This window comes from Ceratocystis lukuohia, assembly GCF_044167205.1.
Source record: "Ceratocystis lukuohia strain C4212 chromosome Unknown Supercontig7_pilon, whole genome shotgun sequence".
Taxonomy (NCBI): Eukaryota; Fungi; Ascomycota; class Sordariomycetes; order Microascales; family Ceratocystidaceae; genus Ceratocystis; species Ceratocystis lukuohia.
In genome coordinates, this window is record NW_027263526.1 from 1,190,863 (window position 1) to 1,204,336 (window position 13,474).

Consider the following 13,474-nt stretch of genomic DNA (forward strand, 5'->3'; position numbering starts at 1 on the left):
GGCTTCAGCCTGGCGGAATGGCTACGAAATCCAGCAACACAGCTAGAGTCTACCAGCAGAGGTCACCGCACCCTCAACAGCCGCTTCTCCACCATCAAGCCCAACTACCCAGCCAGAGCCACGAGCACCAGAATCGGTCCAGCCCCACAACCGCAACTTCCGCTTCCTACGACTCTTCAGCAAACTACCAGGTCTACGGATCTCCTACAAACACCTCTCCATACTTAACTTCGGATTCATACGACACATATACCTCCACTCAGCGAACCGCCATGGCCAACACCCCTCTTGGGCTGGCTGATATCCGGCCTCGCGCCGACTCGACCCCCTCAGATGCCGTGTACGAAACCGCTGCTACCCAGAATGGCCCGAGTAACTACATGGCACCATGGGCAATGTATGCATTCGACTGGTGCAAGTGGAAGCCGCAGGGCAACAGTGCTGGCAAGATTGCCACCGGCAGCTATCTTGAAGACGGCCACAACTACGTGAGCACATATTCCGTGCCTTTTTTTTTCCCTCTCCTTTCTCTTTCTAACCAATATCCGCCCATACCTTAGATCCAAATTCTTGATACCCAAATCGGAAATCGCGGCCCGTCCCGGATCTCCATCGAGTTCAACCGGGTCGCTGAAGCCACCCACTCATATCCTGTCACACGCTTGCTATGGGAACCGCCCTCGTCGCAGAAACAGTCGACCGATTTGCTTGCAACCTCTGGCGACCACCTTCGTCTGTGGTCTCTTCCGGCCGACTCTCAGGCCCCCCAGCCCACCTCTACAATTGGTCGGCAAGGCGCCCCTCCCACCAAGCTTACGCCCCTCGCGCTACTTTCCAACTCGAAGACTCCCGAGCATACAGCTCCACTGACATCGTTGGATTGGAATACTTTGTCGCCCAGCTTGATCATAACTTCTAGCATCGATACGACATGCACAATTTGGGACATACCATCTCTTACGGCCAAGACACAGCTCATTGCCCATGACAAGGAGGTTTACGATGTGCGGTTTTGTGCTAACAGTGTAGACGTCTTCGTGAGTTGTGGCCAAGATGGCAGTGTCCGCATGTTTGACTTGCGCAGCTTGGAGCACAGTACTATCATCTACGAGCCTACGGTAAAAGACGAAAGAGGTACATCAATCTATTTAAAAGACGACTGCCATGTTCTAAGAGAATCAAGACAGCCTGTTCATTTTTTTTCTCCATTTCCCCTAGGATCTTGTGTTTTTTTTTCGTTCTATCTGCCAAATTTAAATTGTTATAACAGTCTTGTGCTAACTTGTTAATTAGCTGCTAATGGCTCACGACCTCTGAGTCCTACTCTAGCTCAGCAAACAATGTCCCATCCTCCCCCGCTTCTGCGGCTCGCTACTTCGCCTCACGATACAAACCTACTGGCTACGTTTGCGCAAGATTCCAACATTGTTCGAATTCTTGACGTGCGCCAGCCCGGTCAGGCTCTCCTGGAGCTTCGGGGCCACAGTGGTTCCATCAACTGTGTTGAATGGTCGCCAACACGCCGAGGCGTTCTTACCACCGGTGGAGACGACTGCCAAGTGCTGGTATGGGATCTAATCAATTCGGCCCCGACCTACAATAATGGACAGCCTAGCAATATACGTAATCCCGTTTCAGCATGGGAGTGTCCTTATGAAATCGGCAATCTGAGTTGGGTACCGCACTTAGCCAGCCATGACGGCAGCGATTGGCTGGGTGTTAGTGCGGGCCGCGGTATCTGGGGAGTCAGAATGTGAGAGGGAGGAGAGGTAGATACCCCTTTGTGTTCAATGTGTGCCCTTTCTTTTCTTTCATATGTTTCATAGCTTTTATGATGTTTTGTAGTTATTATGTATTTTAGCCTTTATTATCTTCTATAGCTTTTATATTATAGGTTCTAGCACAAACACGTGTAGACAATCACACTCACTAACAAACAATCACTTGGGTTTGTAGACTCGATGCTGACCTAAGAAAATAGAATGCGGCATTTTCATTAATGATTCAAAGACAAATGAAGAGACGCATTTGGAGATGTAGTTGGGAGACTCGAGGTAACGATTGTTGTGGCCTTTTAGCAAGGTAAGTTACTCGAATTCTGCCAGGTCAGACGCAAAAGCGGTCAGCACCACAATATAGCAGCGCGTTCTTTCCCTTTTTTCTAAGATGACGGCTTTTTCTAGCGCGACATCTTATATCCTAGCCGGATCCATTTTTCCACGTAGTGCTGGTCAGTGGCCTTGAAGCTTCCCAATTCAAACATTTATTTCTTTCCAACCAATTTTTCGTCAAGTCACTTTAATTTATCTATTGAATTGCTTCTTTCCTTGTTTCCAACATTTTCATCATTTTCTGCTCATCATTTCTTTTTTTCAGTATTCATTCATTGCCTCAAATTCGTCCCGGCAACCTTCAACTCTCTTGCATTTTTTCTAGTTTGCTCGGAATTTACAATTTTCTACCTTGAAACCCTCAACAAAATCCCTTTTCTTTGGCTGTTGCGCAAAACCCATCGTCGCAATTGCTGAAATAACAAAACCAAGCTTTTGTGCCAATCAGCTTTCAGAGCAGCCTTGTGGCTTCAGCCTCGTCTAGCTCATGCTAAATTGCTAGAAGTATTCACCAACAACATCGCCATTTCCCATCTCGAACAAAGCCTCAGTTCTCGACGTTTTTGATTTTCGCAAAACCACTACAATTCCAACCATGTCGGACCGTTACGAATCCTCAGAGGAAGAAGACTTCAATCCCGCGCCCGAAGTTCGCTCCGATGACGAGGACGATAACGAGAAGCACGTCGAACCTAGCAGCGAGGCACGCGATAGATCCAGCCCAGCGCCACAGAAGACACGCAATGTCGCTACAGAAGAGGAGGAAGACGATCTAGAGGAAGTCGAGGACGAAGAAGAGGAGGAGGAGGAGGAAGATGATGAAGAAGATGAAGAAGATGATGTCCAGTCAGTAAGTACACCAAAATACGACAGTCTGCGTTGTTACTAGTCTCATAACCAATTTATGTAAATCCGACGTGTCATTATCTAACTAACTTGCTTCTCTTTTAATAGGGTCACCGCCGCAAGCGGAGAAAGGACCACCGCAACGCCTACTTCGATATCGAAGCCGAGGTCGACGAGGACGAGGAAGAAGATGACGAACTCGACGAAGAAGAGGTCGGCAACTTCATCGAACAAGATAATCCCGAAGATTTGGCCGAAGCAGCTCGTCTCAACGATGACCGCCGCCATCGTGAACTCGACCGTCGTCGCGATATGGCCGCATCGATGGATGCCGAGAAACAGGCCGAAATCTTGCGCCAACGCTATGGCAACCGTCGCTCCGGCCGCGGACCGGGCGACGTGGCTGCTGTGCCCAAGCGCCTGCTGTTGCCGAGTGTTGATGACCCCAAGATTTGGGCTGTCAAGGCTCGTGAAGGCAAGGAGCGCGAAGTCGTATTTTCACTTATTAAGCGCATGGACGAGCTAGTGGGCACAAAGAATGAGCTCAAGGTCACGTCTGCTTTTGAGCGCGCTGGTCCCGACTCTGTCATGAAGGGTTACATCTATGTTGAGGCCATGCGTCAAGCCGATGTCCACACAGCTCTTGAGGGGCTCATGAATGTCTACCCGCGTACCAAGATGCACCTGGTCGAGATCAAGGACATGCCTGACCTGCTAAGAGTAACCAAAAACCCTACTCTAGAGCCTGGCGCTTGGGTGCGTCTCCGGAAACCGTTCAAGCACGCTGGCGATCTAGCCCAGGTCATTGACGTCACGGAAAACGGCCTGGAAGCGCGTGTGCGTTTTATCCCTCGTCTAGACTACGGCGTTCGGGAGGAGACTACCAGCGCGGATGGCAAGCGCAAAAGACCGGCTGGCCCTGGCCCTCGTCCGCCCCAACGCCTATTCAGTGAACAAGAGGCGCGCAAGCGCCAGCCTCGCAACGTAGTCGGGAACCCATCAACCAACACGTGGACATACAACGGTGACGAATTTGAAAACGGCTTCCAAGTCAAGGACATCAAGATCCAGCAGCTTATCATCGATGATGTTAACCCCAAGCTGGAGGAAGTCACCAAGTTTGCCTCAGGCGCTGAGGACGGCACTGAAAGCCTAGATCTCAAGGCGCTCGCCGCTAGCTTGAAGAACAGCAACGCTACTGTGGTGTACCTGCCTGGCGATGTCGTCGAAGTACACTCAGGCGAGCAAAAGGGTGTCATTGGTCGGACCACGGGTGTTCACGGTGACATTGTAACTCTAAATGTTATTGAGGGGACCTTGGTTGGTCAAACCATTGATGTACCCACCAAAAATCTCCGCAAGCGCTTCAAGATGGGTGACCATGTCAAAGTTGTTGGTGGCAGTCGATTCCAGGACGAAGTCGGTATGGTTGTCAAGATTGAGGACGACCGTGTAACCTTGGTAACAGACACCACTAACAACGAAATCACTGTGTTCAGCCGTGATCTACGGGAGGCTAGTGACTCTGGTGGCCAGACTACGCTTGGCCAGTATTCACTGCATGACATAGTGCAGCTTGACGCCACCACCGTCGGTTGTATCATCAAGATTGACCGCGAGTCTATGACAGTTCTAGATCAGAATGGCGATACTCGCCAGTCGATCCCCTCTCAAATTCCCAACAAGATCCCTCCCCGCCGCCACGCTGTCGCTGCGGACCGTAACTCAGCTGAAATTCAGACGGGTGACGTAGTGCGCGAATATGGAAACTTGCAGCGTCGTGGTACCATTATGCACATTCACCGGTCTACCCTGTTCCTTCAGACCCATGAAACAACAGAGAATGGAGGTATATTCGTGGTGCGCTCATCCAACGTCACCACCGTAGCAGCCAAGGGTGGTCGTGTTGCTGCCAATGGCGGACCCGACCTTAGTGCCATGAACCCCGCCATGAAGCGCAATGGCCCCAAGGGCATGGGCCCGCCTCCCAAGCCCATGGGACGTGACCGATCGATTGGCCAGACTGTGGTAATCCGACGCGGCATATACAAGGGACTACTAGGTATTGTGAAGGATGCTACCGATGTCACCGCGCGTGTTGAGCTTCATGCCCGCAACAAGATTGTATCTGTGAGCAAAGAACACCTTAGTTACCGCGACAAGATCACTGGTGAGCCTGTTGATCCATTTGGCAAGGGCGGTCCTCGGCCACTCAACGGTGCTGGCGCCGGTGCTGGTTCTGGTGATCGTGGCAGTGGGAGTGGAAGAGTTCCTAGTTGGCAGACTGGCGGCCGCACGCCAGCCTATAACTCGTCGGAACGCACTCCTGCCTGGGGCTCTAGAACTCCCGCTCCCGGTGGCGGCCGCACTCCTGCCTGGAAACAAGATAACTCGGGTTCCCGCACCCCCGCCTGGGCCGATGGTTCCCGGACTGTTAACCCCTACGACGGTAGCCGTACGGCCTACGGCTCTGGCTCACGCACGCCAGCCTGGGCTGCTTCCGGCGGCAAAACACCTGCACATGACTCGTATGGCAATGGAGGCCGCACGCCTGCCTACGGCAGCGATAGCTGGAACAGCGGCTCCAAAACCCCTGCTTATGGCACATCCGTTGCGACTCCGGCAGCGCCCAGCGATGGTTGGGGATATACACCCGGTGCATCAGGCTCTTCGTCGCATGCCTTTGATGCTCCGACCCCCGGTGCTGGCCTGCTTGGTGCCCCCACTCCTGGAGCCATGAACGCACCTACTCCTGGTGCCTACTCGGCACCCACCCCTGGTGCACTCAGTGCGCCTACGCCCGGAGGCTGGAATAGCTGGGGCGCGGACTCGGCACCAACGCCGGCTGCAGGCGCGCCAACGCCGGCCGCATCTGGATATGCCTCAGGAGGTTATTATGGTGCACCGACGCCAGGTGCGTATGGAGGTGTGCCAGACACGCCGGCACCAAGATATGACGAGGACGATTAGGTGTGTAGGCGTGTGAGAAGCTGAGAAGCTATAAGAGGTGGCAAAGCGCAACTCGAGGCATACATTAAAGTAAATGCTAAAAACGAGTTGGCGATATGTACTACCTACGAAAGTAGACAAGCGGGGCTAAGTCGTTTGGGTTATTTGTTTCTTTTCTGTCACTTGATCTTTTCTCCTATGCACATTTCGTTGTTCCTTTTTCTTTTCATTTTGCTGTCTCATTGATCTTTACTTATTTGACGCCTTTCCTTTGCCTTATGTCTATAGTCCTGAAGATTTGGTTACGGTGTTTTGGTCTGATGTGTGATCCAAGTATCATGATTTTTTAAAACGTACTTATAATATTAACCCTAAGATAGATAACCCTTTACCAACAAGGCATCCTCTCTGTTTGATAAGAGCTTGATTATCTAGCGCTGTCAAAGAAACCTGCAGCATCTAGAGTAGGAGGAGACCACATAGAAGCATAGAGAAAACGAGCAAAAACACCTTCAAACAATCCACAGACATTTCCGGCCAGCCCAACCGTCAGAACCAGACATGAAGCAAAAAAAAAAAGTGACATAGATACAAAACGCCAAGAAGAGGAAATATAGAGAGAACAGAGGCAAATACAAGGGGGAGAAAGGACGACAAAAAGAGAATAATTATTATCTCGTCCTCTCCTACTCAGCCGTACATGCGGCCAAACGCTTCAAATAACTTGGGCGAAATCTCATCGCTGCTCATGCCTTCGACTTCCATTACTAGGCCACGGCGCGCATAGTGCTCGAGCAGTGGCCCGGCCGTTTCCTGGAACTTGGCATAACGAGCACGATAAACATCTTCCGTGTCATCGCTCCGCTGCTTTAGAGGCTCGCCAGTGACGTCGTCACGACCAGCCACACGCGGCGCATTGAAGGCGGTGTTGTATACGCGGCCTGAAGGCTCATGCACCCAGCGACTGGTAATGCGATGCAGCAGCACGTCGAAGGGGGTCTTGATGGAGATAACCAAGTTGATGGGTACGACGCGGTCCAGGCTGGCGGCTTGACCTTGCGTGCGTGGGAAGCCATCGAGGAGGAAGGAGCAGGCGGGGTCGTCGCTGAAGACGGGTCGCGGGATGGACTCGAGAATGGACGGTGTGCCAACAAAGCTGCTGCTGGCGGCCAGTGGAGGCTCAGACTCGGGCTCAAGGGCGACAGCACTGGCTTCGCCGCTGCTAGCGAGAGTCATGGCACTGTGGCCGGCTGGAAGGGAGATCCAACCGCGTTGGTAGAACTCGTTCCCGATGACACGCAGGATCAAGTCGTCGCTCACCAGACCGCCAGCCTTCATGGTATTTTCGACTTTGATGCCTGTGGGCGGGGAGGGGAAGATAAAGCGAGGGTTGTTAGCGAGCGGCTTAGAGTAAAGGCAGAGATGTAAAAGCATAATGATGACTTACCAAGAGGCGTCCTCCGCTTGACATTGCTGCGCAGCAAATCGCCTGAACTGATTGTCTGTAGCTGGGGGAAGCGCCTTAGTAGACGTTCACTTTGGGTGCCTTTGCCGACCCCAGGCGCACCCACGAGAATAACGCGGGCGGCTTTGCGTAGTTGCATCGTTGAAGGGTGAAAGGAAAAAAAAAAAAAAGAAAAGAATTGGGATTTTGCAAGTGAGAACTTGTTAATCAATATTTTTTGATTTTACTTCTTTTGATTCTTCTTCCCTTCTAGCTGGCGGCACCTCTTGTTCGTCGTCTTTTGTCTTGAAGCCTTCCCCCCTTCAAAGGAGGACTTTGTTTATCTAACCTAACGATAACAGCAAATAGACCAGCATGTATCTCCAGTACGGGTTTTCTCCAGCGATGTCGGAAAATTTGGTGGGGAAAAGTAGATGAAAAAGGCGAAAAAAAAAAGAGATTTAATTATGTTTTTGTTAATATGATTATCACAGAAGCTATGTGTCTAGTAGATAGAAGGCAAGCGTTTTCGTCTTTTTATTTTCAAGATGTTGATAGAAAGACCAAGTCTTGTGTATGCGGTGTGATGTGCAGTGCCATGCGGGCATGTGATGATGGGTTTACGGAACAAGGGACGGGTCGGCTTAGAGGGCGGGGGAGGGGAAGGGGAGAGCGTCCACTGTTGAGGGACGCGTATAGGCGATGAAACATGAAAAAAGACGGGCTAGAGGGGAAGAGATTGCGCCTAAAACCCGCCAAGTTTAGGCTATAGAACCACTAGCAAGCCCCCCGACAAAGATGTCATGCTTTGCTGACAAAGACTTGTTGAGCAAGTGGAGAGCTAAGATTGGAGGCTAATTTAAGCGAATATTTCTCAGCCTTGTCGATATCAGTCAAATCAGCACCTGCTCCAGTGTCAGCGTCAGCGTCAGCCTCGTCTCCTCTATCTTCTCTGTAGTCTTAGTTAATGTTGTACTGTCATTTTTGTTGAGGTGCTAAGAGTCCGTCCCAGTGTCAGGCTGTTTTATCCTCACTGTAGCCTACGCAGTGTCTAGGCTGCGGCTGCTGTGGCCTTACCCCTACCACCTGTAAATACAGGGCCGATGCATGGTAGCAGCCAGTTCCTTGTAAAGAGCACCCATGAGGGAAGGGAGTCTGGGGTAAAGGCACTTTGCCGATCTCATTAACAACGTGCGTATGTATGGCTGGCCTTGTTCTCCCTCCCTTCTATGCAATCAATATAACATATGGAGCGAGATCAAGACGGAGAGTTTGGATGAAATCAGCAGTCTTCTGCCTTGTCTGTCTTACCTCCAAATTTCCTCAAGACAAAAGATATAGAACCAGCACACTGTTAGACAGGAAGCAGCACTTTTGCTTAGACAGCTTTGATGCATCTAGACTTTGGGCTAGCTGGCCGACGCTCTTCTCTCTCTTGTCTCAGCTTATGGCTTCGCCCGCAAGCATTTTTGTCTCTTGTACCTTTTTGTACTTGTAGACTGCTAAGTCTCTGTTGCCACCCAACCCAGACTAGGAAAATTAGGGTCTAAAACGTGCAGGCCTTGATTCTAGAACTAGCTCTCCTTGAAGCTGCCTGAGACCTCTTTCTTCTTGAAGCATATTGAGCCAGACCCCTCCCTCCAAAAACATGTGATTTGCTCAGAAACCCAGCTTACTAGGAAACAGGTTGGTGAGCTGCACGTGTTCTTGGTTCTTGTTAGGCAGATATGCTCGAAAATGATTGCCAGACAATAGACAGCCTGCTCTGTTTAGTCTGGCATCTTGGAGGGAAGACGAAAGAGAGAAGGGAAAGAGGGGTGGGATTGCAAGGAAAAGGGCCGCTACTGTCTTGCCGTTGAACTGGAACTCGTACTGTACCGTAATAGGCCTATGCCGAACTATACTTGTGCTTAGACCCCACACACGCCCCTCTACTGTAAAAGTTAGGGGCTTTGCTATGCTGCTGAACAGAAACTTGGGGCTATTTTGGTCCAATGCCTTGCCTGACTTTCGTTTTGTTCTGCGGATTGTGGGCCCTTTGGTAGATTTGGTACATGGTATAACTTGCGCAAAAAAAGCACGACTCCGCCTTTGGCACAAAATAGGAGCCATAAGTATGCTGACAGTCTACTTGGTGCACAAATAGAAGCACGCTGCGTGCATGCACAATTAGAGTTATGCCAAAATAATAAAACTCAGTGCTTAGTCATGGACCCTTATACACAACTTTGCCATTCCTTTCCTTTGCCCTCCAAGCTTGCTTCTGCTTTCTTTTCTTTCCCTCAAGTCACTGCTGCATCCATCCAAACATCCAGGTAAAAATCGAAGCCAGAGTAAAGACCAACTTCTACCAAGATTTTGCCTCTGTTTTTACTTCATTTTTGGTTGACTCTTTTTTTCTTTTTTCTTTGTTTTTTATATTATCTGCCCGCCCCTCGTCTTTAGCTTACGTTTCTTGACTTGGGCCTTGGCTTGCATTACCTCCAATTCAACTGCCGACTCTCTCTTTCTTCTACACCTGCCCTGTTGTGACTCTCTTATTTATACTTCTGCCCCTTCATTAAGATTTCATAGTAACCCAGAAGAATATCCACTCTACGCCTTTTTTCTCGCCTTTGGTCCGCTCCAAAAAACCCAACCCCAAAGCGAGTTGAAATCTCAATCGCCTTTTTAGACTCTCTTTTCTTCTACATTGTCGTGGCATTTCTCACGGCACCTCTCCTTGCTTTATTTTCATATCTTATTCTTCTTTTTCACAATCATGAGCGCTACTGCTGCTGTCGCGCGCAGAACGGTTACTCCTCTAGTTGGTATGTTTTCGGTAATTGCGTCCTAACTTACCTTTCTTGCTAACACCTTTTCCCAAGGCCGTTCGTTGAGCAGATCACAATTCGCCGCGGCTAATTCCCTTCTTATCCGCAATGCCCGCACCGTTCCCTTATTTACGCCGGCCGTATCTCTTCTCTCGTCTCGCTATGTGTCAACCGAGCCCCATCGTCCCGGAATGCCTCCCGGCCCCCCCCAGGGTTCAACGCTGAGGTAGCTAGAAAGCCCCTGCCCCGGGACGTTGCATTCAAGAAAGAGCCTAGTGGTACCTCCAAGTCGGTTCAATCAGAGTTGGCGAACAAGACTGTTGCTGCTACTGCCGAGCTCTCCCAGCAAACATCATCCCAACAAATGTCCAAGGACGGTAACGCGAGTCTGAGCACTCCTAAAACCGACGCCGAGATCGCTGCCGCAAAAGAAGAACATGAGAAAAATATGACTCTTTGGGAAAAGATCAAGCACGAAGCTAATCACTACTGGGACGGTAGCAAGCTGCTGGCTGCCGAGGTCAAGATCAGCACACGCCTGGCTCTGAAAATGATGGCTGGTTACGAGCTGACTCGCCGTGAGAATCGCCAGCTCAGACGAACAGTGCAGGACGTTGCTCGTCTGGTCCCCTTTTCAGTGTTTGTTATTGTCCCCTTTGCTGAGCTGCTTCTGCCCTTTGCCCTGAAGCTGTTCCCTGGAATGCTGCCCAGCACCTTTGAGGGCGACAAGAGTAGGGCCGCCAAAGCCTCTATACTGCGTGCTACCCGGAAAGAAGTCAGCACGTTTTTGCAGTCTACCCTACAGGAAACCGGTATACCTCTAGCCATTGCTTCGTCACAAAAGGAAGAGTTCCGCCACTTTTTTACCAAGCTGCGGTCAACAGGCGAGAAACCTGAAGATTCTGCCGTCATTCGTATTTGCCAAATGTTCAAGGACGACTTGACTCTAGACAATCTCTCACGGCCTCAGCTTGTCAGCATGTGTCGCTACATGAACCTAGGTACCCTGGGCAACGACGGCATGTTGCGGTACCAGGTGCGCCACCGCATGCGCCAAATCAAGCGTGACGATCGTGCCATTTCATTTGAGGGAATTGACAATCTGACCCCTGGTGAGGTGCAGACGGCCTGTGCTAGCCGTGGTATTCGCACGTATGGCGTTTCCCCTGCTCGCATGCGGGCCGACCTCCAGACTTGGCTCAACCTTCGCCTCAAAGAGGGTGTCCCATCAACGCTGCTGGTACTCAGCAACGCGTACATGTATTCAGGTGACATGACTAGCCAGGTAGACGCGCTCATGAACGTGCTGTCGTCGATTCCTGAGGAACTCTACCACGAGATTGAGCTAGAGGTACACAACGCCGAGGGCGCAGCTACCAACAAGCAACGCCTCGAAGTGCTCAAGGAGCAGCAGGAGCTCATTGAGGACGAGGCCAAGCAGGACGAGGTCCATGAGACTACTGGTATGGCAGCGCCACGTGACAACGCCAACATTGATGAGAGAGAAGAGCGGGTGGCTGCCCAGCCCGATGTCCTAGAGGCCAAGGTTGCCGGCGAGGTTGCAGCCGCTGAGGCCGAGACCATAAAGGCGGTCAAGGGCGCCCCTACTTCTGAGACAGGTGCTGCTGTTGAGAGCAAGACAAAGCAGGAGTAGATGGCGACAATGATCCATCTTAAAGAAATACGACAACGACATGTGTATCGACTTAGCTTGCTTGTATTTGTCGGCTTTTGTATCTTGCTTTCTATGCTTGCTCCTAGTTTTGCTTTGATCTCTTGGTTTCCTTATGTTTGTTGCATTTAGACATTATGATGCCCCTTTCGTTTGTGTGGGGGACAGCGAAAGGGTTTCCCTTGTTGGGAAATTACAGCTTCTTGCATATACAGCAGGTAAACTAGTCAGACTGACGGCTTACGTCTTTCTACTCGGGCCAGGCTTGGTGGTGTCGCCGTTACTATGTTGTAGCGTCAGCAGTCTGGGTGGGTGTTCTTATTGATCCCCCTGGCCTGCCTCTCACTCTGCACACAATCATGCATCTCGCTCCCGATTTTTGTTTCCGTTGTTTGAGGTGATGAGGCCTTTCTGTCTGTCCCCCCCCCCTTGAGCTTGGTTTTTTTCTTTCTCCTTTTCTTTACTACTCTTCTCATATCTGCGGCTCTCTCCCATTTTCGTATGCAACTGTCAGCGCCCTGCCTGGCCATGGCTGATTTCTTGTTTTCTTTTGCTCTATATCATTTTTTTTCCTTCTTCTGTTTATTCTTTTTTTTCGCCTCTTGACAAACTTCACCAACAAGACCATTTTATTGATCGGACTAGACGATGCTTTCTCTTTGTTTTTTTATTGTCAAGGCATGTTGTGCATGTCACATTCATCCATTCTCTGTCTTACGACGCTCTCTTATTTTCTAACCAGATTTTCATTTACCAAGAACATCTTCACTCAAAAAAATTCAAAAAACTGCATTCCCAAATTCTCACTTTTCCGCTCTTTATTTATTCCATTCTTCGCTCTCTTTTGATCCATCAGTTTCCTGTTTTATCGGTTTTCTTCAGCCATTTATCGTCTTTTATATCTCCATGTCCAATGCTTGAAGTTTCCTCGTCGCCGTTTCTTGCGCGTGAATGTTTCTTCTGCATCACACTGTCCCTCATTCATTTTTTTTTTCCTTTTCTTCCTTCTCCGACATGAGTCCTCTCAACCTAATCATGGCCTTCTTCACTGCAGCCTTCCATTTGCTTTATTTGAGCCTTTTTTATGGGTGAAGTATTTATATTATTATTAAGATGCTTCGCGAGAAGATATATAGTCCGTCCTTCTCTTAGTGTCTTAGCTGAATAGACCCTTGATTACAGCAAGGCTAGTCGTACTGCATGTTGGGAGCGTTGAATAGATAGAAAGAAACCTGTCTCCTGTATGTGCACGTGAGATAACACGTGATAAAAGAGTACTCAAAGCTAGCTCTGGAAGCTTAGACCCACTTATTGGGGTGGCAGGGAAGAAGCTCTGAATGCAGAGGAAAGAGACAAACTAGCAAGCCATCGTCATCCTGCCCCTACCCTGGCTAGATAGCATGTCTGTTCATTGCTTCTTCCTCACCATCTAGCTTTTTTCTTTTCTTGACTAAGTAAAGACAAAAGGTAATCCGTCTCACATAAAATCCGCGAGTGCTAAATATTTTACTTCTATTTCCTTACTTTACACCCATGCTGTGTGCCGCCGCCCGTGAACCTTCTAGTCCAATAGCATTACAAAAGAAATACCCCACTACAGTGAAAACGGAGAACCGCGTGCCTGCCGTCATAATATTGC

The 13,474-nt window shown here is 49.9% G+C and overlaps 4 protein-coding genes across 4 annotated transcripts; 3 read left to right on the top strand and 1 right to left on the bottom strand.

The window, feature by feature from the left end:
- Positions 1-17: 17 nt before the first annotated feature.
- HOO65_070234 (putative wd domain-containing protein) lies at positions 18-1,757 on the top strand (the record flags this gene model as incomplete). The annotated part of the gene is made up of 3 exons (XM_071004989.1): positions 18-488; positions 561-1,134; positions 1,294-1,757. The coding sequence occupies 3 exons, from the start codon at positions 18-20 to the stop codon at positions 1,755-1,757; spliced, it is 1,509 nt and encodes a 502-aa protein (XP_070856952.1).
- Positions 1,758-2,706: 949 nt separating this feature from the next.
- Positions 2,707-5,927, top strand: HOO65_070235 (Transcription elongation factor SPT5; the record flags this gene model as incomplete). The annotated part of the gene is made up of 2 exons (XM_071004859.1): positions 2,707-2,961; positions 3,066-5,927. 2 exons carry the CDS (start codon positions 2,707-2,709, stop codon positions 5,925-5,927), a joined length of 3,117 nt encoding a protein of 1,038 aa, XP_070856953.1.
- Positions 5,928-6,596: 669 nt separating this feature from the next.
- On the bottom strand, positions 6,597-7,340 carry HOO65_070236 (GTP AMP phosphotransferase, mitochondrial; the record flags this gene model as incomplete). The annotated part of the gene is made up of 1 exon (XM_071001280.1): positions 6,597-7,340. One exon carries the CDS (start codon positions 7,338-7,340, stop codon positions 6,597-6,599), a length of 744 nt encoding a protein of 247 aa, XP_070856954.1.
- A 2,771-nt stretch (positions 7,341-10,111) lies between these two features.
- HOO65_070237 (LETM1 domain-containing protein mdm28 mitochondrial) lies at positions 10,112-11,817 on the top strand (the record flags this gene model as incomplete). Its single annotated transcript, XM_071004996.1, has 3 exons — positions 10,112-10,160; positions 10,218-10,389; positions 10,440-11,817. 3 exons carry the CDS (start codon positions 10,112-10,114, stop codon positions 11,815-11,817), a joined length of 1,599 nt encoding a protein of 532 aa, XP_070856955.1.
- Between the last annotated feature and the right edge of the window lie 1,657 nt (positions 11,818-13,474).